Raw genomic sequence first — 26,605 nt, forward strand, 5'->3', positions numbered from 1 at the left:
CAAGATGCTCCAGAAATTGTATCACTTTGTGTTTGCTCCAGCTTTCTCTGTACAGAACACTGATCAGAAAAACTGTCCCAGAAGACGTAACTGAATTTCCTTCTTCCCTAAAGCCGGTATTATTGCTACCATGATCCCAAAGAGAGACCCAGAGAGAGTACAGGTAAGATCAAATGGTGAAGATCAAAACTGGGAAAACAAAAAGGCAGCAATCTACCTGCAAAACATAATTATTTGGGGATAGTAAAATGGAAATACTTTGAAAACAAGCCTGCTTTAGGAACTTATTTATGTGTCTCAGACAGGGACCTGCTCTGCTTGCCCTTCATTCTCTGAGGATAGAAACAGGATGGGGAGCGGGTTATAATTATCCAATCTGAAACAGATGAGGATAATTTCATTCATATTATCACCTCTCTGTGGATTGCTGAAATAGGGAATGGAACAAAGCTGTTCCTGAAATTCTTGCACAGCTCCAAAAGTTCCATCCTTTGGACAATGCCCAGTGACCTTACTCATCAAAGTTACAGCCAGCCCTTTGCTCCCAACATGAAAGAACCTCACACAAATCGGGAGTCTGGATGGAAGACATGTAGATAGTTCTGAGGCAGCTACTGGCTCTGCACTTGTTCTAACTACCATATGCAAAAAGGTATTTTTTCCTGTTGTACTTCCGGGACTGCTTCAACCCATCACATGACCTGTATTCCTCTATGTAGTGCCTGGCAGAATTCTAAGTTGACTCTTCTGAGGACTCTGAATAGCCACAGCTATTGAGCCCTCACGGGTGGGTAGAATCATTGGAGACGCTACTAACAGAAATGAAATTACAGGTGAGAAATTTTCCGTTCTGCAGCCCAGTGTTTCCCACAATCCTTGATGTCTGAGAAATAGCAAGCAGTAAACAAATGTAGAAAGGACTACAGGAAAGGTCAGAAAAAGGAAAAATTGTGTCCCCTCCCCATCTATAATATTTGCTCAAAGGGCAAAATCATTTCTAGGCACCGCCTGCGGCACCTTTCTGCCAAAGGATGACTCTGCAAAGGACAGGAAGTCTACCTTGTAGTGCTTGATAAAGATGGTAGCATTTGACCAGGTTGCCACCTTACACATTTCTGCTGTGGATGCAGTGGCTCTTTCCATATGTTTGAGGTAAATTTTCAGAGCCCTTCTGACATCTAAGGAGTGCCACCTTTCCTCAGTAGGACGTTGTGGCCTTGGACAGAATGAAGGTTTCTTGGGAAACATGTGAAAAAAAGAGTTCTCCTTTGGTATAAACAATTCCCAAGTCCTGAGCATCATCTTGTGCTCATGAAACACACAGTAAAGTTCCTGAATAAAGAGTGCTGCCAATTCTGACACTTGTCTGGCTGATAGGATGGCTATCAGAAAGTAAGTTTTGATGTACAAATAAAATGCTCACACTGACATCAATGGTTCAAAGGGATAGTTTCTCTGGACTCATTACAATTTGGGGGGGAAAAAAGAGGTCTAATTGCTGGCTTGGCTAACCAGACTGCACTAGGGAATTTGTGTACCTGGGGATTCTCTACCAGAGAACCCACAGATCCTGCAAACGTGCTATTAAGGACAGACACCTGATGCACAATGATGCTGGATTAGAGACCTTTGTCAAACCCTTCTTTAAGAAAGTCCAAGAAAGCCATAATTCCTGGATTTCTAGGATTTACTTCATATTCCTGGCACCAGTCGCAAAATCTAGTCCAAAAATATACTCTTCTAGAAGACAACGCAATGACACAATCGCTTCCCTTTCAACAGCTAGGCTGTTAGATGTGGCTAGTTTGGATTTGGATGAAGCAGAGGCACCTTGTGAGGATGTCCTGTCTCTCTGGGAGCTGTAGAGGCGGTGACAATTTCAGCTCTATCAACTCCGAAGACCCTGGTCTCCTTGGCCAATGTAGAGTTACCGATATTACTGTTGACTGTTCTCGTTTTATTTTCTGAACTAAGGCTGGAGAGTCTGGGACTGTCTGTAGCAGAAGGGGCGTAAGCATTGATTCTTGCTTGCTTGCTTCCTTCCTGGAAAGCAGATATTTAGTAATGTGTGAAGGCTGGGAAGCTTATTATACTTTGGCAATAAAACCGGTTATACTTATGCACCTGGTGTGGCTTCATTGAGTGTATCCGAGCCGCCCCCCCCCTCCCGGCTTGACACTTGCGATGGCACAGTGATTGGGATATGGAGGTATGCATCCACCAGATCCACTGAAGTCAGAAAATCCTCCCGGGACAGGGATGACAGCGTAGAGGTTAGAGTCTCCAACCAGAACTTCATTTTTCTCATTGACTTCTTGAGCCTTTTGAGATCTAGAATGGCTCTGATTCCCCCTGTATGCTTCTGAACAATTAAGAAGATGGAATAGAACCCTGAGAGTCTTTCCTCTGAGGGAACTCTCTCTTACTTCTATATCCAGGAGATAAGAAATCGCATTCTGGATTAGACCACGCTTTACAAGGTCATTAGAGAAGGGAGACTGGATGAAAAATAGATGGGGAGCCTGTAACTTGAGGGAGTATCCCCGATTCACTAGCTCTGTGGTCCATTGTCAAAGCAACCCATTCCTCCAGGAAATGGGAAATCCTGCCCCCAAGCTTCAGCTCTAGGCAGAGACCTATGCATTTCTTGTCATAAAGAGGTTTTGAAAGCAGCAGGATTCCCTTGGGGCTTTCCTCTGGAGAACTTGCTGTTTCTTCACTGGTATTTCTGCAAAGATGACGGCCAAAAGGAATGCCCTTGTCAGAAGGCTGGTCTCTAGTCTCTCTTAGCGGCATCGTGTGGGATTGGAAGGGACCATTTAGATGTTGTGAAATTGTCCGCTACTACCTTGCCTTTGAAAAGCAGGGCTCCAGTGAATTTAGCAAAGCACAGCACCTGCTTCAAATGTCCAGGGACGAAGCCATCAGTGGTACCTGGTCACTGAGCTGGAGGACAGGGCTTTGGCTGAGAATCTCATCACATCAGCAACAATACTGTTGCCAGGGAAACTTTATTTAAAACAGAGCCAAAGTCAGGTTGATCTCTTTACTTGAAGGCTATGAGATCTTCGAGCCAGGAGAGAGATGGCTTTGCAAAGCAATTAGCTGTTAGGGACCCCTGTGGAAGGCTCAAAATCTTGAATGGCCTCCATTTTTTTTTCCTTCTGTGAGATCCTTAGGATAGAACTCCCTTCTGAGGGGATAACCATAACTTTAGCCAGGGACAGTGTCAATCTTTGGTATCTCAGTAATTGACACTTTTGGTTCCTGAATCCTACAGAACCTAAGATCACTTTTGTTAATGTGCTTGCCCTCATCTGGCTTATCCCATGCATCCCTGATTACTTCCTCAAAAGAGGAATGTAGGGGAATCATGGCCCCAGGGGATGATTTTGGGAGAAGAAATTTGCTCAGAGGCTTACTCTTGATATTTTGTTCAGGTTGAGTCTGAACAGTGGATACAACCTTGTTGCACATAGCCTTCAATTTCTCAGGGGAAAAAAACCTTTGCTAAGTCTTCCTCTGGTCCTGATTGTAATTAGAGCCCAACCTCCAGACAATTCACCATCCTCTGTTATAGAATGGGAGGAGACAAAGGAGTCAGGACTCATACCTCCTAGATCTTTTATGTTTTCCTTTCCATTTTTTGTTATCTTTGATTTTTAGCTTGCTTAGAGCATACAAGCTGTTGCGGCTTTGGTGATGTCTTTTGCAGGTAGCCTTGCTGAGGGCCCGACGTTCTCTCATGAGCTCTCTTCCTGAGTTCTTGCTGATTGGATCCCATTCCCCCAGGAAGTGTGTGTGTGTGTGTGTGTGTGTGTGTGTGTGGGGAACTCTTCCAGAGCCCTCCTAGCCAAACTGCAAAGGAGGCTGTGTGCTGATGAGCCCTGCTTTTCCCACCCAGGGTCCTCAAAACCCATTTTAGGACTTTGGGGAGGGGGAGGGATTTGTGACTCCACAATTCTGCCCTCTGTTCTCCAGGGGACACTTGAGAATTACCCGAGTTGGTTGACTGGGGACTTCCTTCTCCTTGGAGCCTCTCCCTGCTCTACCCATAGACTCCTGGTCCATTTTTCCCCACATCAGAGTTGCGGCAGAGAATCCCACATGCTTGTCCAACTCCATATCCCGAGACCTAACAGAGTTAAAGACGAAAGGCTGGGTGCAGGTTAGGCATAAATTGTGGTCTGCCATGCCTTGGAGGGGAGTCACACAGATGAAGCACTGTCTGGATTTCATTCAGTGCTTTTTAGGCCACTCTGCCATACCTGGAAGGTGCAGAGTAGCCAGTAGGGAGGCACTACAGCTGAGGCTCTGGGGGTTTCAACACCCAGCTCAAAAACTAGCCCAGGAGGGAGAAGGGCATGGGAGGGAGATCACTGTTCACCACTGCTTCGCATTTTGACAAAAAAAAAGTCCTCCTTAGACAAATGTGAAAGTGGGAGCTGTAAAAGCCATCATCTCTGCACTGCCACAAAGGCAGAGAAACTGGAAGCAAGCAGGAGTTGAGGGGGCATGGCCAAACCATTTGGCTCCAAAACTCTGATCCTCCTCCGAACGGCGCAGAGAGAGAGAGAGAGTGCGAGTAGTCCAGATGTCAAGAAGTGTGGGAGACGCTGGCATGCAGAAACAGTGGGCAAGAGACCCCTTACTGCCTGCTGGTTGTTCCGCAGCTGAGCCGCTGTCCCTCATACTCCACAGCCATCTGCTGGATGGAGATGGTAGAGGTAAGACATGGCAACCTGTTACAGAAGCTGGGAACAATAACCTGGACATTAGGGTATAATGACCCACAGCAATTGCTGAGAATGACAGCCCAATAGTTATGGCATCATGACCCACACTAGCAGTTCAGGATGACAACCTGATACCTTCCCAGTGTTTTAGACATAGTGGGATAGGAATTTCCTGCCATTACAACTTCCCAGGGTGCATAAGGATGGATATATAACTATAGCTTCCCTAAGGCAGCTGCCAAGCTCCTATGCATAATTTTATAATACCCACTAACGCTTGCCTGAAAGAGTTTATCCTTTGGTTTTTGTTTTGGGTTTTTTTTTGGTGGGGAGGAGGTGATTGTTTCAAATATATTTTACTATTTGATTCTCTAACTCAGATTTGGAATGCTGGGCCTTCCTCCCTTAAGGACAAGGCATTTCCTTTGTGGGGTTATGTATACCTCTGCCTAAAGGAATCAGCACATATTTACGTCCCGGTCTTTTCTGCACTGATCGACCATGCTAAACTCTTTGAGGGTGAGCAGGGAAATTAGGAGCTAAAGATTATCTGCCCTGCTGCATGCTGTGAAGATGAGAAACTCCTTTTGGGAGTTTGTCCGCATAATAGTGCTTCAGAGGGAGGAGTGAAATTAAGCTATTACTCTGAAAATATTACATGTGGCTAGTGATCTCCCAGTCTTCAAAAAAGGCTGGGTTTATTTGCCTCCTGCATTTACCTAAGTGTGAACTCAACTATGAAAAGTCTATAAACTGTCACAATAACCTAGAACAATGTGTGTTGATGGGAAAAGGTACAAAAGGGCCAAAAGACTAAATTAGTCCAAACAAAGAGGCCTACTGATATAATTCCAGGACTGGATTAAGATGAAGCCTGGTAAATAAGAGAAGTATGGGAAATCCATGAACCAAAATTGGTTTCTCAGAAATTGGGCCTAATTAGTGGACAAAATAATGAGAAGATGGGCTATTCCACCCACATTCCTTTGGGGATCCTCAAAGAGGCTTTGAGGGAACAGATGTGAACACTGGCTGACTAAAAAAACAAGAGAGAAGGGGAAAGAGCAAGCTTCACCATCATGGCTGCTATCCCAACCAGCTCCTTGGACCTTGGGATTCAGTAGAATACCACTGTGCCTTTTTCATCCTAATCCTGAAATGTCCTAACCAGATGGGGCTGGACCCAGATGATGCCACCTCCTCCACCAGATCCAGCTAACTCTTGAATACCATCTGGAGACTTTGCATCACCCCGCAATTCCCAATGTGTCCTCTTCCTTCCTCACCTTATTTCTTCTCTTTTCCTACCCCTCTCTTTTTCCTTCTGTCCAATAAGTCGGTCTTAGCCAGCCATGACTGCATACTTTGCAACACTGCTGTAAGCCTGTGACCAGAGAGGCAACTAAAAGCAATACTCTTAATAGACTGATCCTGGTACAAGTGTGCCAGCTCTCAGAGTGGCTGATAAGACAGTGTGATGTGTCAGTGTTTCTCCAGCAGTAAGGTTGCAAGGGAGTCAATACCAGAGAGACAAGCTGCATTTTCTATCTTTGCTGTTCTTTTCTTTCCCCTTTCGTGTGTGTCTCTTTTGTCTTGTCTTCTAGGAAACAGGACCAGATTTCAACAATAGCACCAGCCCATCTCAACTACTTCTCTCTCTTTCCCAAAAAGGACAGTTATTACCATCTAAGAGACTGTTGAAATAAAGGGATTTTCACTCTAAAAATTTCTCTCCAGCTAAAGGAAAAGGGAATAGGGGATGTTGTTAAAATGAAAAAAATATTTTTTTACATTTCAAGTTTGTTTTAACAGTTTTCCCTTGTTTTTTTGTATCTTTAATAGAAGATTTAAAAGATTTTTAATTACACGTTTGCCATATTACTAAATAGGCCGAGGTCGGTTGACTAAACCCCAAACCTTGTTTAAAACAATTTAGGGTCGGGCAGTTACAGGTCACGTCAACACCTTTTACTTTTTGGGCCCATTTATTTCATCTAAATTAACACAACATGTGCCCCTTATGGGTCTGTCAAGGAAGGCACTGGTCTGAAGATCAAGTATGGGCTTCCTAGAAGCTATGCCCCTCTATGTTGCATGGGATCTACATGGTCCAGACAGGTCTGATTTGCCTGGTGTTCTCGACCTGGGATACGAGTCAGTGTTCTCTTGGGTGGGGGGAAGATGCACCTGCTATAGAAGTGGCAGTAGAGGGAGAAGGATAGGCCCAAAGCCCCCCTTACCACATTCTCCAATGTTGGTGGTATCCATGCTGTCTCTGGTGTCCTCCATCCACAACCTGTAGGGAAGTGGAGGGAGAGGTTGGAGCAGGAGGTGGCTGAACTCCACAGTCAGAGGTGTGATGGCTGGTATGGACTATAGGACTTCAAGTGCAGTCTTTCATTTGTCGCGTTGCCCTCCTGAATCCAGTCCCCTTGTGGAGATGGAGAGAGTGGGGGCTACTTGTCCCAGAGCCAGTTCTTTTCCAATCTTGCCTGTCTCCTTTCCTGCTGGGGGGCAGGGAACCAAAACAACTCTGCCCAGGCTGGGCTGCTTCTTTTTCAGAAGAGCCAGCTTCTCTGATCCTGATAGGCAGTTCCCTCCTTGCCCAGGGAAGGGGAGCTGAAGTCACGCCACCCAGAGTGGGTTGTAAGGGAAACTACCTCTGCCCACAGAGACAGACAATCTCCCCAATGAAGAGCACAGGGACTTTTTTTAGCCTAGCTCTGACCCTGAAGCTTGCAGGAACACCAACTACCACAAATGCCTCAAAGGGGAAGTGGAACAATCACCCCAAAAAATCAAGTGCAACCCTCAGACATAGCTGGGCATAGAGGAGTTAATGAAACAAACCGTTAGTCTAAAAATTTGAAATAAAGATGGATTTTTCCTCAGGAAATGTCTACAGCAGGGGGGTATGGCTGAGCTGCCAGCTGCTGTGGTGGCAGGTAAAACTAGAGGGAACTTAGGGGAAGGAGCATTCCTATGCTGCTAGTGACTAACAGGTCTGGTTCTGTCCCCAACCTGTAAAGACGTAGAAGTACACATTATAACAGATCTGTGAACCTTAGCACATAGAAAGTGTATTTGTTAAATGGTTTAAAAAAAAAAAAAAGTAAATTTATTCCCCAGACCCTATTCCAGTTTGCAAACACATGCACTGCTGGTATATTGGATTTTTGTGCATGCACCTTGTTAAGAGCAGTACATCATTATTTTAGTTCATTCTTGTTGAAAAAGTTTGTTTTTCTTAATTATTTCTGTACACTAGCCAACCTTTTCCAGGCTACCACTCTTCTAAACTTGTTCACAATTTTTGATTTGTCAAGGTGGTAAATTAAACTGGTTCATAGTCAACCTTTTTTGCTCTGATGCTCTAAGTAGATAGTCATTAAATCAAATTTCTTTCAGTTCAGCAGTTTAAAGTAATTTAGCTGACTACCCCACAAGCTGAATTTTAAGATAGTGAGGTCTGTTTGTTCTCTACTCTGCAAAATGTGCATTTCAAGTAAAGGAGTACATCTTTATTCCAATGCTATATCAGAAGAAACACACTAAAGCAATGAGATTTTATTACTTGCAGTATTTTACAAATAGAATAAAAATCAGATGCAAATACATTTGTGCCCAGTGTAGTCTACTTACCTGTGTAGTGGTGACAACTAGAAAGACCTAAGTGCCAGTGTCAACAGCGCTATGTCAATGGGAGAGCTTCTCCTGCTGAAATAGCTACCATAGCTCACAGGAGCTAGAGTAATGAAGTCGATGGGAGAGCTATTTCCCATTGACTTAGAGTGTCTGCAGTGCAGATGCAACGCTGTAAACTCTGTAGTGTAGCTGTAGCCTGTCTCTCTCTCTTTCCCACTTTCCAGAGCTTCCTGGTTGCTGAGTGAGTGACTAAAACTTCAAAAAGCAACAGAGGGTCCTGTGGCACCTTTAAGACTAACAGAAGTATTGGGAGCATAAGCTTTCGTGGGTAAGAACCTCACTTACAGATTCAGACTAACACGGCTACCCCTCTGATACTAAAACTTCAGTTACCCTACCTTTCCTCCAGTTTCCTGGATGCTGCACTGGATACATGTGTTTCTCAAAAGATTTCCCCCACTCTCAGTTTTGGGTCAATCCAAGTTCACAAAGCACACAAGCACATGCTTAAGTTCCAGTGATTTCAACTGGACATACTTGAATTTAAGTATGTGCTTAAGTGTCTTGCTATCTCAGGGACACAGTACATAGTTTCTGCAGCCTGACTCTGCTATAGATCAAAGAATTCCCATGCTAGAACGGACAGATACTGATCCAATTCTTTGACTGCTGCACAGTTCTAAACAGCAGCAGTGAATATTTACACTCTTTATTTTCACTCTGTGACAGCTTAGAAAATCTTTGAGCAGCAACAGACACACTTGGGCTGACTAAGAACTGGCAGATATCACTTCATGGTTTAACCGTGGGTTCACATTTGCAAGATTACTTTGGCAATCTTAAACTTAATTAAAAAAATTAAAGCTTAGTTTCTGTAGAAGTTGATGACATTAACCTGGAAAAGTTTCCTATTGGTCAAATATAAGTGGATTTGGTAAGCATTGACAATAAATTTCGTCACAGACTGGGGAATCGTTTTCAATGGAAATAAATATTTGTAGTGTGACAGGCATAAAATTTATCTGAACACTAGGGTTAGGAAACAAAACTATTTCTACTGTTGAAAATATTGAGTGACACTAATAAGAATACCACCTCTGTCACTCCCAATATCTATATTGTAAATACTGGAGAGCCAATGTCCAGTACTGCTAGAACTGGTGACACTACAGAATGAAAGACTCGTACCTCTATTCTTGCAACGCTCACACTAGCAGCCACATTTAGCAAATGACTATGATCTTTCATAGTTATGAGAATTACAGCAACCTAAGCATTTTGCGTGTTTTTGGAAGAACTAGGCTACAACTTGATTTGGAAAAAAAAGTCTCCTCCTTCTTCAGTTTGAAAATTTCTTAATTTTTCCATTTAGAGTTCCCCTCCATTTCCAATCTTTTATTATGAAGTGTCTAGACACAAAATGTCTTGCCGCTCCAAACAAGCTATTATTATATAAATCAACATAATATATGTAAAAATGTTTTCTATAGAGTTGCTAGAATTTTGTATTGCCATATTCTAGTAAAAAACTAGTCAATATATGCACTTGAGCAGTTTTAGACAAAATCTTATCATAGCCAATTATTTCCTGGATTATTTTAATTTTGTCAAATTATTAGTTCTACAAGACAGCGAATCAAAATATAGTCAATATTACTACTTTATAGTTCACCACCTCAAGACTGATCATCCATACTGGAATACATTTTCAACTGCATTCATTCTGAGATGCCTGAATAGGTAAGACACTGAGATATGTCAGACAAAATATATTAACTGCAGACAATCAAAATTCCGTCCACTATACCAGGATAAAACAGTAACTACATTACACCTCTCATACTTCTGGCTCTGTAAACATATTAAGTGATGTCAGTTTAATTTTCTACATAAATAGTGATGATATAAAGTGGGGGAAAAAAGAGTAAATAAAATCAGGCAGATGAGATTTGGTTAAAAAAAGTTGCTTTTCACTTTATCATTAGCATACATTACTCAAGAAGAAATAGCATACATTACTCAAAGGTATGTCACCACACATACCTTTTTTCAGCTTCATGAATATTTACTTTTTCTTCTTTTATAGCGTCCGACTTGCCTGAAAATCTGTACTGTGAAATGATTATAGTTTAAATAAATGTAAATTCAGATAACTATCCTGTATATCAAACAATCTTTCATAATTGTGCCCAGTGTAAGAACATAAAAAGGGCCATACTGGGTCAGACCAAAGGTCCATCTAGCCCAGTATTCTGCCTTCCGACAGTGGCCAATGCCAAGTGCCCCAGAGGGAATAAACAAAACAGGTAATCATCAAGTGATCCATTCTGTAGCCCATTCCCAGCTTCTGGCAAACAGAGGCTAGGGAAACCATCCCTGCCCATCCTGCCTAATAGCTATTGATGGCCCCATCCTCCATGAACTCATAGGCGCCAACCCCGTGGGTGCTCTGGGGCTGGAGCACCCACAGGGAAAAATTAATGGGTGCTCTACACCTACCGGCAGCCAAGCTTCCCTCCCCCCACCCCACCTCCTCTTCCCCTGAGCATGCCGCGACCCCGCTCCTTTGCCTACCTCCCAGCGCTTCCCGCCCAGTCACCGCCAAACAGCTGTTTGGCAGCGTTAGCACGCTCGGGGGGGGGGGGGGGGGAACGCAGCGTGCTCAGGGGAGGAGGCGGGGCCGGGGATTTGGGTAAGGAGTTGGAATGGGGGAAGAGGCGGGGCTGAGCACCCACGGGAAAGAGGGAAAGTCGGCACCTATGCATGAACTTATCTAGTTCTTTTTTGTACATATAGTATTTTACACACACAAAGTTTCTGCATATCATCTCCACTTTAATGGGGGCTCAAATGTGAGCAGTTATCTTTTACTATACAAAATCTAATGCAGATAATTGCTTAAGAAAAAGTCAAATGAATGTAAATTTGTTTCCCTTTTAGATAACAGTAGTTGCTAATACTGCTACACGTAAGATTATTATAAATGAAAGATCAGAGGAAAAACATCCTTTTCAGATTGTCCATAGTCTGTTTCATGTTTTTCCCATATAGTTAGTTTCACCTGAGGTTTGTTGGCTTTTTCACAGAACCTCAGGAAAGAGAAGAAACAGGAAAATGTTGCTGAAAACACAAAAATTGGCAAGGGGACTCAAAACAAATATATTCAACCCTCTCCTTCTCCAAATATGAATGACTAATTTTCCATCCCTACTGAGGAAGAGTTGAGGTTATGATGTCTTATATGTGGTATATGATGGTTGTTCAAGTGGCAAAGTTTATACCTTGGGGAGAGGAGTAGAGGGTATGTACCAGGGATTGCCGAATTTACTGAGTCTCTGAGTCGCGTCCGACAATCTTCATTAGTTCGAGAGCCGGGGTGCACCTGCTGGGACTCGGGGCTTCAACCCCGTTCCTGCTGAAGTCCTGAGCCCCAGCAGGCATGCCCCATGGGGCTGTAGCCCTGACACTCCTCTCCCCACTAGGCAGACGCCCCTACCCCCATCACCCTGCTGCAAGGCAGAGGTCCCAGGCTCCCAAGTCTGGTAGGTGGAGAATGGTGAAGACATAGGGGGTTCTGTGAGCTGCACTGTAACTGTAAAAGAGCCGCATGAGGCTCTTATGAGCCAGAGTTTGGCTACCTGGTATATATTGCTGTCTTGGACACTACAGGAAGACAAGACAAGACACCAGGAATGTGGCTTAACTAGGCTGCAACTTTATTAAGTAACACATATAGGAGCTATCTTGGAATTACTCCTATAGTACAGGTCATCCTTCCTTCTTCTGTAATCCATACCTTGCAGCGGAGTACTTATTATCACTCCTCTCACCCTGTTAACCTGGTCCCAGCCCGCTGCAGGGGCTCCGTCGTCCTCCCTCATATGAGGGTTAAATGTGTGGTGAAGAGTTTGTCTATCCATTGCCTCTGACATTAGGGAGCCCTGACCCCATTTTCTTTAGGAGATGGAGTCACAGTTTAAGGCCAAAAGGGACCAACAGATCATCTAGTCTGACCTCCTCTGTATCACAGGCCATCAGTCCCCAACAGCACCCACCCACTAAAGCGAATTTGCTTCCAATTCCAGTTTATCAGGGAACCAGATCCCCTGTTGATCCCTACCTGAGCTGAGCACCTGCCAAGATACAACAGAATTAATTTTACAACTTAACCTACCCTGGGCTGCTTAGAGGAAGGTGAAAAAATCCACAGCACCCTGGCCAATCTGGCAGTGAGGAGAAATTCCTTCCCAATCTCAAAAAGGTAATTAGCATGAGGCCACAGGATCCAAAAAACAGAGTCTTACTCTAATTTCAAGGGGTGGACGGAAGAATTTTTCTTCCTTGTGTAGAATGGTCTCCTTGGGCAGGGGTAAGGGCTTATAAACTCTCCTCTTAAGTTCTAGGGAGCCAATCAGCTTATATAGCATCCCTTCTGTCACAACCAATCAGCCACAGAGCCTCTCTCTTCCCCTTCTTAAGTCCAGCAGAAGAGGGGTGTGGGCCAATGCTTTTTCTTTCCCCTGCAGGCCCAAAGCAGGCTGCAAAGTGGAGAACATCTGATACCATAACAAAAAGCAAGAAAAGCAAGGAAATGAAGTTAGGTATGTTATATACAGACCAGTCTTAATGGACATATAATGCAGTGTTTGTGCATATTTTTATTAGAATAACCTGATTTATATTATTGGTAAGACATGAGTAATGTTACCGTAATTAATATGGTAATATCTTATTCAAGTTAAAATTTTAAATTGAATTGTCAGTAACAAAACGGAAAAATAGTTTCTCAAATAAGACTCTGACCTAGTCTACAGCACATATTAAAGTAATCAATAAAACCCTCTTTAGAAAAGCAGCTGTACCCTTCACTACATAAAATTAAAGTGTAACATGAGTATGAAATACCATTAGTAATTAGGATATTCTATGTGAACTATTTTCATTCCTGCCTAGATTAGTTTGTGACATAATGCAATGTACTTTCTTTAGTACCTTCTCATCCATATGAAAATCCTTTAAGAGTTCATCTGATTCAATCAGCTGCCCATCCTCAAAAGACTCCTCAATTACACCTCCCAAAGGACAGCTTCCACTTGAGGAATCATGTTTTTGAATCTTATTAGCTGAAAAGGTGGAACATATTACTGTGAAGTCTTCTATATTAAGCTGTTATAGCAATGAAATTTAAGAACTCATATTGCTTCCTAAATGTGAAATTTGTATAGAATTATTTCAATATGAAAGCTTAAAGAGTTTCTTCAAAGTAAATATTACAGTAATAGAGAAGCAAGAAGGGATATACTATTGATCTGACAAATTTTCTAATTTATTTTAGAAAATAATTAAGGTATGGGTTTTGCTACTGAATACCTACATATCTGTTCTCCCTAACTACACATTTTAAAAATTTCCATTCTTACCCATTAGCAGTGCATCATATGAATCTGTGACAGATTTCAATGTTCCAGATTCTTGAATGGGACTCTCTCTGTTTTAAACAAAAAGTACATTTCAAATCTCTAGTAAAGAGGCAGACTAACCTAACCTAACTACACAAAATCAAAGCTTTCCAGTCCAACAATGAATGCTTTCAGCTGTGGACAGAACATGTTTACAGCATAACAGTCCCACTATGAGTTAGTTTTTCTACACTCACATATTGCTTTCCTTGAAAATCCTTCTAAACACATTCACAATTGTTTTAGTATTATCGTAAGTATAGTAGTAATATTTACATTATTAAAGTTCTTCAATTTTGGCTTTTCTCCTCAACACACCTTTGCCTAAAATAATGTTGGGGGAATCTTTCACATCAAAGGTCAGACAAATCCAGCAGTTACAGAAAATAAAGAAGATTTGTAAATACTGTGTTAGTTAACCAGTTCACCAATTTCAAAATATTTATAACACCTTTTCTGCAAGATGAATCTCAAAAGGTATTTATTGAAAATGTTACTAATTTACGTAGACTTCACCCACTTCTGGAGTGAAACACAGTACGGCAATACTACACAATTTAAGCTAGGAAAAGAAGAATACTGCATTCAACAAACATTGTGGCTTAAAAATTGATATAGTCTGAAAAATTCCTATTTCCCAGAAACCAGGAACAAGTAAAAGTGTTATCTGAAAAGTGCAACCAGAATTACTCAGCAGGCAAGAAACTGCACAAGGCAACTGAGGAGACCTGGGGGCATACTGAGCAACATCATGGCACAGCAGTAATGAGCTGCCAGTCTTAGCAAGGTGAACAGAGAGGGCAGGTAGGAATGAAAACATTCTACCTTGGGGAAATTTAGCAAACAGAGTACAAAGTTTTGCATTATGCACAAGTCAATGTATATAGACACTTGGCTTAAATACAAATATCTCAGTGGACTGACAAAAATTCATAGAAAGTTAATTATCCATGAGTTTCACGTCAAACAAAATGTTTACTTTGCAGAAACTATATGGAACTTTCTGATTAAAAGCAGTCTTTTTATAAGTGTTTCTCCCCACAACATGTGACATCTTTGTTAGTCATATGAAATGCAAAGGATCAGACAATGTGTTATTTTGTTCACAATTATTAACTGCTCTGTAAAATGAATGTCAGAAGATCTGCTTACCTGCCAAACATTATTTTATTTGTAGAGAATTGAAATTGCCCTAAATCTTGGCTCAAAGTATCCTAAAATAAGTATGAAAGACTTTATAGAAACAACTGAGGTTGTCTCAGAAATTTAGATTTATTACTGTACTTGCTGATGATCCATTCACAGGCCTACATCTGAGTAACGAGCCTATGTACGTCACAGTCATGCAGGAATGGAAAATATACCGTCTTTGCTGATGTAGCACAATTGAAATATAGAACAGCTGATGGTATCCCATAGAAATAGTATTAGAAGGTCTAGGAATTAGAATAGCTCCAGTTAAACATGCTTGGCTTGAATTTAGATGGTATAGTGAACGTGGGCTTTTCAAATGGCATGCTGCAGGCCAAGTTTAGACAAGAAACTCTTCACATTATTGTGTACTGAATCAACCACAACTGTGAGCTTTCTATTCTAGATAGCAAAAACGAGATTTCCCTATCATAAAGACTGAATTTAGAAAGATTTTCACACTTTACTGTTTAAGTACAGGAGCTCTTGTTGATGCCTTAGAGGCAAATGAGCTATTTTTGGTTGATCTTCACCATGTAGACTGCTTTGCTAGTCAGGTCTGAACACTAGATACAATGATCAAAAAGAGACTGTTTTGCTTGTCATCCACACACAAGAAGCAGACTCAGGGTCATTCTTAAAGAGACCAAAACAGGCAAGACACAGGGCATATTGTATTGTATCAACTTAAGTAATCACTGTGACTGAAGCTAGAAAATGCTATGCTAGAACTCATAGCAGTGGAAACAATTCTGCTTTATGTCCAAAAACTTAGAGATGAAAAATGTGGAAGAGTAAACCCTTAAAGTTGCCATTGCACATAGAGAACATATTCATCAGGATACAGCAACTACCATTCACATGGTTTCAATGCTTTGACTCCTAAAAGAAGCCTAGAGACAAGAAAGAACTGGCCCATTATAGCAACTAACAGTCTATTAGCTCCTCGATTTTGAGTTAGGAGGAAAAAGCTAATTATAGAGCATAAATTATAGAATGTATGATGCAAGAATCTGGCAAGCCGATATAACTAACTTTCCATGGCAAATCAAGGGAAGGTTCTGACAAGCTACAGACTCCTACATTTTCATTTTTAGAGACAAGCTGGGTGAAGTATTATCTTTTTCTGGACCAACCAGACTGCCAACCCCAACCATCAGTTGAGCAGGCCTGAATTAGAGAGTGTGCACACATCTAATCCTTGGATAATCTTCTTAATTTATGAGCCTCAATTTCAGCATTTATACAATGGGAGTTATATTTAAGTCCTACTGTACAGAGATGCTGTGAAACCTAAGAAAATTTTACTGAAGTATTATATAAGAGCAAATATTACACAGCAACTAACAGGGAAAAGAGCTCAGAAGTTTTAGGCTCCCAGCCCTGAGTATTTTACTTTAGGCCTCATGGCCTGAGAGGCGGAACAACCTTCTCTAGCTTTTAAGCACTTGTATGTTTTGACCAGCCCTGCTTTGTAAATCACTATACAATTAGCTAGCTTTGTATCATATCAACATTTAAGGCCACCTTTTAAAAAGTATTTTCAGCTATATATGCACCATGATATGGTGTATTTCAGATTGTTTTAAAACTAAACAGTTCTCAAATGTTTTTTCAAGCTTTCCCCAAAGAATGTTTAGGGTGGGGGTTTTTTGGTTTGGTTTTTGTTGTTTAACAATGGGAAAAAAATATTTAACTGACTTTTTTCCTCCTTCAAACACCAAAAAGTCATATTCAGGTAGAGACCAAGAATAGAAAGTTTCAGCCCAAAGGTGAGTATTTTGGAATGAGCCAGGGCCCAGAAACAGGTGTGGGGGAGGGGTACCAATTAACTGTACCAGCACTTCTCTGAAGCTAGTACTTTGTTCTTCAGAATCACAGCTTCTTTTTAAAAACAAATTTTCTAAGTTGTTATAGTTGTGAAGAAAACATCAAAAACGTGAAACAAATGTAACCAAGGCAGAAAAATCCAGTCTCTAGAGACTGGGAACAATAGGTCTGATATTTGTTCATCCATTAAGGTGTTAAATCAAATCCCAGTGATAGTTAATAATGTTGACATTTAAATTATTTCATTCCTCATGTATGTAAGGAGAGGGAGAATGACAGATCTATACAATATACTGTGAGTCAAGTCTCATCTTGATGCCAAAAGAAGGTGGCACTTGGGAGATACCACCAATTATTGTTTTCTCAAATCAAGGAGCCAGCAAAGCCCATGACATACTGAAACCCCACCAAGGCGGAGTCAAGTTCAAAGAGCTCAATGGAGCTTAGAGAGCATGCAAAAACATGCTGAACATCTGCAAAATGCATGGTGGGCAGTGTCTCATTTTGGTGCCTTCTCGGGTAAGATCTTGGAAGAGCACCTCCCACCTTTTCCCTCCTCAATCTGACACCTGGTTATGAACATGTGATAACTGGGATCTCAAACTACAGCAGTCACCACAAATTTTCACCCTTGGTTATAAGCACATGAAAAACCATGTGGACTGGATGTCTCAAGAGTTTGGTAATGGACGTACAAAGCTTTCCACAGGATTTCAATCTGACATCCCAATTATCTACGTGAAACAATGTGATCTCCATTCAGCTCTTAGCAACATATGTTCGTATCATGAAACACATCATTAACTGGTACCCTGGATGGCCCTTAGTAAAAAGGACAAGGAATAAATGGGTATGGGAACTGATCCTTAGACATATTTCCCCTAGCTCATGCTTAAGGATCAGCGGTAAGGCAACATGTGAGAAATACTGTTGCAACACCGATAATATGATCTATCACTTCTTCTAGAAACAGAAAACTTCATTTTCTATTAATAATAATGTTACCTTCTTGGAGCACTAAACTGTCAAACCCTGAGACCAACATTTATCTGCATGAGTTAAGAAACTAAGACTAAAGGTCTTTGGATTTGTTTTTTTTGTTTTTTTTTAGGTTTTTTTTTGCTGCTCCTTTACTTTCTCAAAAGTGAGATTCTAAGATACACAGTTAAAATTAAACTTTAAAATGTATATTTAAATCACACACTTCAGCACTACCCTAAGCAAACTTCCTACTTTCCTCCTTTGTACACCATAGTTTCAGGAAAGGGAGGATTTCAAGGTAAGAAATTGGCAATATTTAAAAAAAATAGTTTAAAATGTTAGTTGTAGTATTAACCTAAAAAAAGGTAAAGATGACAGGGAGCAAAGAGCATGAACAGAGGAAGCAAATAAAAATTGAATGGGAAGGCACTTGTCTTCACATCTTTGGAGAAAATCCTGTACTATAAACCTCTATGCAAGTTTTATACTTTTCTCATAAGATTACCAATTTTGTACAACAGCTAATATATCAAGCAGCTATAAAAAGATTTTGAGTCTCTCTAAACACACATGGTGAGCTGCCATTTATAGAAGGTTGCTAGTACGTTTAATTCTGCTCTCCCTCCTTTACTGTACCTTACTCTGATCTCAATGTATAGATCAAACACCACAATGCAAGACTGGTAAAAATATTGACTAGAACCTAATAGACAAATTATAGTTTTAAAAACTATTCAGCATGTGAGAAAAACGTATTGTTACTATTTGGATAACCAAAATCACTTACTCATGGGAATGCAGAAACAGCAGAAGTTATAGCAATAGAAAAAGTTATATTTTAAAATGCCATACTACAATATAAAGCTATCATTAAGGGGACACTAATGAGATAATTCATATATACATCATTACAGCATTACCAGTATTACTCCCACATCTTACTTAAAAAGAATTTTAAATAATTAATTTCCTTTTCAGCATTTTTTTTTTCCATTTCACTCAGCCTGACCAATTCAGTTACTTTGGTTTATAATCAGCTTTACTTTCTGGTTCTCATGCAGTAACCATACGCTGTGTTTGGATTCAGAACTTTGCCAAAAAATGTTTAAATTCCCAAAGTCAATTTTCGCTGATTTTTTTTCAATTTCATGAAACTGTTTCTGTTCACACTGAATGCATAACTGTGCTGCCCACTCTACTAAACATACACATATACAGCGTTTTTGGGGAAACCTGAATACTTGGACTGAACTAAGTTGATGTCTCAATGTACTCAGTATTACACAAATATTTTTTATGAAGGTAAAGCAATGATATGCATACCTAAAGTAATCCCTTGAATCCTTAGTTTCTGGAAGGATAAGGCATTTTGGCTTGACATCCTGTTTTTCCTCTGAGGTAGTACTGATATTACAGTGCTTTTCAGTCACATGGTTCATTGTGAATGCAAGCTCCCCTTCATCAGTGGTTCCAAAAAGGTCAGGGTCATCCTGAATTACATCAATCACAAGAATATCATCTTCATAAGCCTTAAGAACATCTGGAAAGTTTTTAATCTTACTCTGTGCAAGATCCATTCTTGACTTCTTTTTATCATCATCATGCATTTCTAATGAAACAGAATGGTCAACTGTTTTACTGGAACAATCTAGTGTGCGACTTTGCTCTATAGGTGCAGTAGCAGAAGAGTCAGTAACATCCTCAAGAGCAGATGACTCCAATTCTCCCTCAAGAAAAGCACACTGATATGTAGAAACATGTTCAGAAAGTATATTTATTTCATTTGAAAGACTTTCAGAACCACCACTGCCAAAGTCCTTACTGCTCATTTGGTCAGCATTTTCCTTTGAGGGGATTACAGAGATATCTGCCTCTTCAGAGATAGGTTGCTGCTCAGAGACTACTATAGAGGAATTCTCCTCGGCTCTGTTCTGCCTTGCTGAAGCAGCAGCAGATTTGTGAAGACGTTCCAGTGGACTGTATGTTTCTTTATCTAATGATCTAATACAGTCCACTTTCCTGGATTCAGTTTTATTTTTGCGTAAAGGAATTTTGAAATTTGATAGATTTCCCGGGTATAACATTTTCAATAAGTTTGGAATTGTAACTGTTTTTTTCATCATTGATGTCTTATGATTAACAATCATTTTACTTGTATTGTCATCTTCAGATATACCATCATGGAGTGCCATCATCAGATTTTTCTTTGCTAAAGCGCCTTTGTTTTTATCATCTTGTTTTTGTTTTACTGCCAAATTTAAGATCACCTGAGCTTCATGGACAGCTTCAGACTTAGAAGCTATGGGACTACTATCCACTGATGACTCTAGATTTTCATTACAGGTGACTCTCAAAGTCCCACAAATATCCAATAATGATGACTCTGGTGTTCTAACAGAAGTCAGACATTCAATGTTAGAATCCATTGTTATTTTACATGCAGATTCTTTGACACTTTCTGCCTCTAACATACTTAGCTCTAATTGCCTGGAGTTATCAGTTAAAACCATATCTCTTACAGCTTCGGTATTGTTTTCATATGAGCATTCCTGAGAACCAGAAGTTGAAGTTTTTCTTTCCAGGACAGACACGTGATTTTTATGAAACCATTCAGAAGTCCTAGCACATGATTCACGAGGCCAAACATTTTTACCAGACATTGGTACTATTCTTTGACAGCTATATAGCTGTAATTTCTCAACATTACTTATCAGTTTTTCATTTGACACTATCCTCTCTCTCTTTTGGCAACTGGCATCATTGTAGTAATCAGAAATGTTGTCATTAATCAAAGTAATCACTTCTGGACTATTTGAGATATTCAAGCGGTCTTGTTGTTCTATACTTTCTGAATCAAAACCACCCTTTTCTCCTTTTGCAATTTCAGATAGCTGAAGTCTATTCTCAAAACTACCTTCTGTTGCACAGGGTTTCAAGTGCATTTTTCTATTAACCGAGGCAGTACAACCATTTTGTGCTTCTTGAGTATTTGGTTCTAGATGGGGATTTGATTTTTGATCAAACGAAGATGAGGAAGTAGTTTCATTGCTATTTAACTCTAAAACTGCTAAAGGGTCTGTTGTGGCAGTTTTATCTTCTATATGTAACTCATATTCACAGTATTTGTTGTCCATAACTGGGAGAACATTCTGGACTGATGATTTTTCAAAAAGTTTCATCCTTTTCCTGGGCTTTCTATCAATACTCCACTTTCTTTCCCTCAAGCACTTACTGTTTTCATTTTGACAATTTTTTCTATTTTGGCATATTCCTTCTTTGTCAAATGATATACTTTTCTGTGTGGACATCTGCATTACATTAAGCTTGCTATTCATATCACTCTGTCCCATAACACTGTCAGGACAAAAAGACTCTCTCTTACCCTGTGCTACATGCAAGAATCCACCACCAATTTTGTAACTGCAGTTGGTTGCATCAACTGAAGACTTTACAAATGTATTAAGGTAACGACAGTCATATAATTTTACAACTGGATTCTTTTCTACTGTGGATGGCAAGCTATGATGATAATTTGGGGTTTCTCTGCACTTTTCACCCTTAGACTTTACCAGTTTGCTCTTTGTCGCTTTATTTTCAGTTACTTTTACATCCAAATTCTGTAAACATCTGGTCTTGGTGAGTCTATTTCTTCTCCTGTTACACTGTACTGCAGATCCCGTCTTTAAACCCGGGCATACTGGTATCTTGCTCAGAGTTCCATCTGACTTAGCTACCTGGAGAGATTCAGAGTAAGCTACTAGTGGTTTCTTTATGTTATAATCTTTTGATATATTTAGATCAGTCTCTAGCTGCTTTCCATCCTGTGCATCTGAGTCTTCCTTAACTTCTATTATTTTTTTCTTTGCTGATTTAAAAAAAAAAACGAATCACAGTCAGTCTTACACACGAATACAAGTGCTTTAAGAAAAAACTGAACTATTGCCTTTTTAGAAAAAATACTACACACATGGTTCTTCAAGACTATTATCTACCAAATAAAAACTATACAGGTGAAATGTAGTTGTGTTACATTCTGACTAACATTTTTACATACAGAAAATAACTAGCATATTAACTGGCTTAAAATATCTGTTATATAAAGTCTTTACAGAATGCTAGGCTGTTATAAGAAAAAAAATTGAATGAACTGATAGTAACTTCAAACATATCCCAACTGGCAAATCAAACTAAAGTATTTTTGCAAGAAAATGCTAGATACTATTCCCACTTTTAAATTTTAGGCAAAGCCTTATGTTCACATATTATGTGTTGAAATAAATATATTCATAAATTACATGTTCAAGATCACCGGAGCAAAAAAAAAAAAAAAAGCGCCCGTTTAAAAATTTAATTCAAGAAAAACCAGAAAGACAAATTCCTTATTATACTAAGCAAATTATACTAAGCAAATTACTGTTCTTTTAACAGGAAATATTCACTATATCTAAAAATTGTATTTGTGAACATTTCATTGCAAATCTGAAAAAAAAAAATATTGGTAAAACTCTGTGAGAAAGTTAATAATACTTCACATAATAATTAAACTAAGGCAATGGTTTTCAATCTGTGGTCCGGGGGGGGGGAAGAGGGGAGACACATACTACACCTCTACCCCAATATAATGCGAACCAATATAACATGAATTCAGATATAACGCAGTAAAGCAGCGCTCTGGGGGGCGGGACTGCGCGCTCCGGCGGATCAAAGCAAGTTCGATATAACGCGGTTTCACCTATAACACGGTAAGATTTTTTGGCTCCTGAGGACAGCGTTATATCGGGGTAGAGGTGTATGTCTAAGATTTTCGAAGCGGTTCACACCTCCATTCTAAATTTTTTAAGGGTCCGCAAATGAAAAAAGGTTGAAAACCATTAAACAAGCACCTTAGTTTAGTAAGATCTCAAATTTTCAAAATAGATTATAATTTCAGTATTTAAGTTTTTCCTATTGCAATAAATCATGCCTATCTGAAAAAGGGCTCAAATACATAATACTATTTTCAACAATACAGAAAAAAGTTCGTATATCCATCAAGAAATTAGAGGCAACAACAATGCTCCTAGTTCCCAACCTGCATATTTATGGGCATAGACCTGACCCAAGTTTCCAATTCACTAGAAAGAAATTCCTTCACAAATCAATTAATTTTACAGGTATATGTACAATCTCTCCCTCTTATGAGGATTTTACTTTGTATCTTTCAGCAAAATTTACAACTTTGTTTATTTTTAAATATCTCCCTAGTTCAAGTTGTCCCACTTTGAGAAAATCACAATTAACATGCACAAAAAAAAAAACTACCCCCAAGTGCACTTTTTGTTTCTGTTGCTAGTGGGATATTACTTTGAATGGTATTTAAAAAGAGGCAATAAGGTTGACTGAGAAGCAGCCCAGGTCACCATCTTCACCCTTTCATCTGCTGAGGAGCCCCTGCTCCTCTTCCTGTGTTCTGAGGTTCCTGCTCCCCCCAAGTAAGTCCTACCCTTTTCCCCACAGGTCCCTGCTTCCTTCTGGGGCCCTGGTAGCCATAGTTCCACAGAAGAGCTCCTGCCTCTCCTTCCTGGGCTACATGCTCCCTCATGGAGGCCTAGACTGTGTGGCTGTAGTACCACCATGGAATGCCTGCCCCGTATCCTTGGGCTACCTGTACTCTCCTGGGGACCTGAGCTCTGGAGATGTGATTCCTCAGTGGTGCATGAGTGCTTACCCCTCTTCCCCAGGCTTCCTACTTCCTCCTGGGTGCCTGAGTTTTGTAGTTGCAAGGAACGCCTGAACCTCTTTCCTGGGCTTACTGGTTCTTCTTGGAGGCTTAGTCTCTGTGGCTGCAGCACTGCCAATGAGTGTCTGCCCCTCTTCCCTGGGCTCTTTAGTTTCACTTCCACCAAAGACTGCCTACCCTTTTCCCCCAGACTCCTTTTTTCATCTAGAGGCCCTGACATCCTCCCCTCTGTTAAAAAACATCTGTCCCTCTTCCCCGGGCTCCCTACTTTCTCCTGGGGTCCCAGGACAGATAAGGAGCGCCTGCCCCTCTTCCCAAGGTTCCCTGCTTCTACCCAAGACTCTGTCCCTGCCAACAAACATCTGCCCCTTTTCACTGGGCTCTCTTCTCCCTCCTTGGGCCTTAGCACTCTTGGTTCTGAAAATGAGCGCCGGCTCCTTTTTCCCTGCCTCCCCACTTCCTTCTGAAGCCCCAGTTCTACCAAGGTGCATGGGCTCCTCTCACTCAGGCTCACTGTTTCCTTCTCAGAGTCTGGGATTTGCACGTCCAGTGCTATCAGGCTCCCTGCATCCTTCCCAGGCCCCAGCACTACTGGTTCTGACAAGGTGCATCTGTCACTCCTCTCTGGACTCACCAGTTCTTCCTTGGGGCATGGAATTTGTAGCTTCAATTCCATTAAGGAATGTCTGCTCTTTTTCCCTGGGCTTCCTAATCCCTCTTGGGGCCCCAACAGCCCCAATTTTGCTGAGGAGCTACTTCTTAGTTTTCCCTCAATCCCTGTTGCCAATTTCTCTTCCAACCTAGTTCCAGAGGAAAACTGCTGCAATCCCTGTCCTCTTTTTCTACAGATAGCCTTTTCCCAACACCTCCCTACTGGCACCATCACCTTCTCCCAGACTTTAGTTGCAGCATGGTCTGAAACCTGTAAAGCTGCTTCTCTTCTGCCTCCAGCAGCAGCAATGCCTCTTCCTCTGCAGCCTCGTCTCCCTTCCTTTCTTTTACCTACAAGCCTCGTATTAGTCCCATGTTGCTCCTCCATAGATGCTACTGCTGGGAATGTGAGCTGCTCACATGGGACACTGGAGAACAGGATAGGTGATGAAGAGCAGGATAAGGAATGCATTGCTTTTCTCTTTGCCTCCCGCTGAGGGTTCCCCTTGGCCGCAGAGAAGTCCCCAGAGTGGGCTCCCATCTCTGCATCCACAGGTTGTGGGCAGGGCCCTATCGTAGCAGTCAGTGCCTCCCTGCTTAGCTGCACTTTCCGAGATCTTAGCTGTGGCATCCTGCAGGCAGGGAAAGGGCCCCCAGGCTCTGCAGAAAAACTGCCTTTAGCAACAAGCGGCCACGGCAGAAACCAGTCCCCCAGCTATACCACAAACCAACCTGGCCAGCCTCAGTATTTGGGTAGAAAGCAGGACCGATGGTGAGGAAACTCAGGGACAACCTGAATGGCCTCCTAAACACAGCTCCCAATGGGCCAGGAGGACTCAGACTTTGAGCGGTGGGGCCCCTAGCAGAGCAACAGGATTCGGACAGAAAGCTACACCCGCCTGTAAAGGAGGTGCCCCCAGCCACCCTCCTGCTGCTCGTTGCCGGGGGTTGTTCTGAGTCTCTTGCCGACCCAGAGAAAAGATTTCACGGGCTCCACCCCGCCCCGAGGGCTCTGAATTCCGCTCCCTCCACAAACTAAAGATCTGTGAGCTCAAATACAGATCCCCGGCCAGCGCCGCTGCCTGCAGCCCCTCACAGCCAGCACCTAAGCCGGGCGGCAGCCGCTCCAGCTCTCACACCCGCCTATCTGCTCACCCTGCCCTGCTGCTTCCAGCCGTGGCCCCGCAGCGCCCCGCCACCCCATTCACTCAGCCAGCGCCTTTGCCAAGCATAGGCCTCGCCGCCGCCCGCCCCGTCTCGCTCTCCCCCTCACGCGCTCCCCAGCAGCAGCTAGGGCGCGGCGCGGCCCCCTGCGCAGAGTCACAAGGCAGGGGAGCTGCGCAGGCGCAGGCCGAGCTGTGAAAAAGGCGCCACAGCGTTTCTCGAGCTGCCCCAGCACCTTGTGAGGCTGCTGTTCCCCGTCTTGAGGAGAGCAGTTCAGCTGCTCCCGGGCTCCGTATGCCCGGGGCACCTGCTCCCGACCGCTCCCACACTCGCTTGAATGGGGTTGGTCTCTGCTTTGTCCAAGCCAGAGCGGGGTAAATCGAGTAAACGGGTGGCAAAAATGCAGCCACTACTCCCTATGTAGCGTGCACGGCATAGTCAGCATTAGGAAGCAAGAGCTCGCAGGAGAGAAAGAGGAATCTCTAGTCCCTTTGCAAGGAAGACGTGGAGGCTACAGACCTACTCAGACGCACGGAAAGAAGGCGGGGCCCTCCACTGTCTAAAATGGGAACTGATTAGTTAGGATCTCAACCTCTCCCCTTCCTCACCAGTAGTCTTTGGGTGTGTCAGGTCCTAAGTTAGTTACCCTTTGTGGAGGAGTCTTTCCCCTTCTTTTTGTTTCTTTAAAGCAAGACATTTGAATACAAAATCACCACAAATAGCACATTATCAGTACTAAATACGGTCTGAAAGTTTACTTTAAACCGAATATGCATTAGATTATAGGCTAGGAATGGAACCTGACAACCCACTAAGTGTAACGTAGTTTAACCTAACAGTAGTTGAGGATTAAGTTATCTTCCCGAGTTCACAAACCTGCAATAAACCCCGAATGCTTATTTTAAAAATCAAATCAGTTTGCAGTGTACTCAAGTATGAATTTGAAGAACATTAGATATTCATCTCAAAATGAGTAAAAAAGCACTTTATCCAGTGAAAGAAATTAGTCTGCATTTTTCTTTTTGTCCACAATGAACCAGATTCAATGGGAGCGTCAACAGAGTTTGGCTTATTATCCATATCTATTTTTAATAAGGTTAGAATTCCAAAGGGATTACATGTATTTATTAGTAAATACTGCAATGGTGGAAAGTTGTTAGCTTGCAAGAGAGATAGCCAAAGACACCGCTTCAGTTTCAAATTTAGTGATAGCTCATTTGTTAGACACA

General features: G+C 41.6%; 1 protein-coding gene across 6 annotated transcripts in view; it reads right to left on the reverse strand.

The window, feature by feature from the left end:
- Window positions 1-25,975, reverse strand: part of TOPAZ1 (testis and ovary specific TOPAZ 1) — a 97,861-nt gene extending 71,886 nt beyond the window's left edge. For 2 of the 6 annotated variants that reach the window (XM_065583555.1, XM_065583554.1), the window contains exons 1-5: window positions 23,550-25,494; window positions 19,166-21,707; window positions 13,802-13,869; window positions 13,374-13,504; window positions 10,425-10,492 (exon numbers count right to left, since the gene is read on the reverse strand). In XM_065583555.1, coding sequence (XP_065439627.1) covers window positions 10,425-10,492; window positions 13,374-13,504; window positions 13,802-13,869; window positions 19,166-21,707; window positions 23,550-24,843 — 4,103 coding nt within the window. In that variant the 5' untranslated portion in view covers window positions 24,844-25,494. The other 4 variants (XM_065583559.1, XM_065583558.1, XM_065583556.1 and 1 more) reach the window with 4 other exon arrangements.
- Window positions 25,976-26,605: the final 630 nt, after the last annotated feature.

This window comes from Chrysemys picta, chromosome 2 (assembly GCF_011386835.1).
Source record: "Chrysemys picta bellii isolate R12L10 chromosome 2, ASM1138683v2, whole genome shotgun sequence".
NCBI lineage: Eukaryota > Metazoa > Chordata > Testudines > Emydidae > Chrysemys > Chrysemys picta.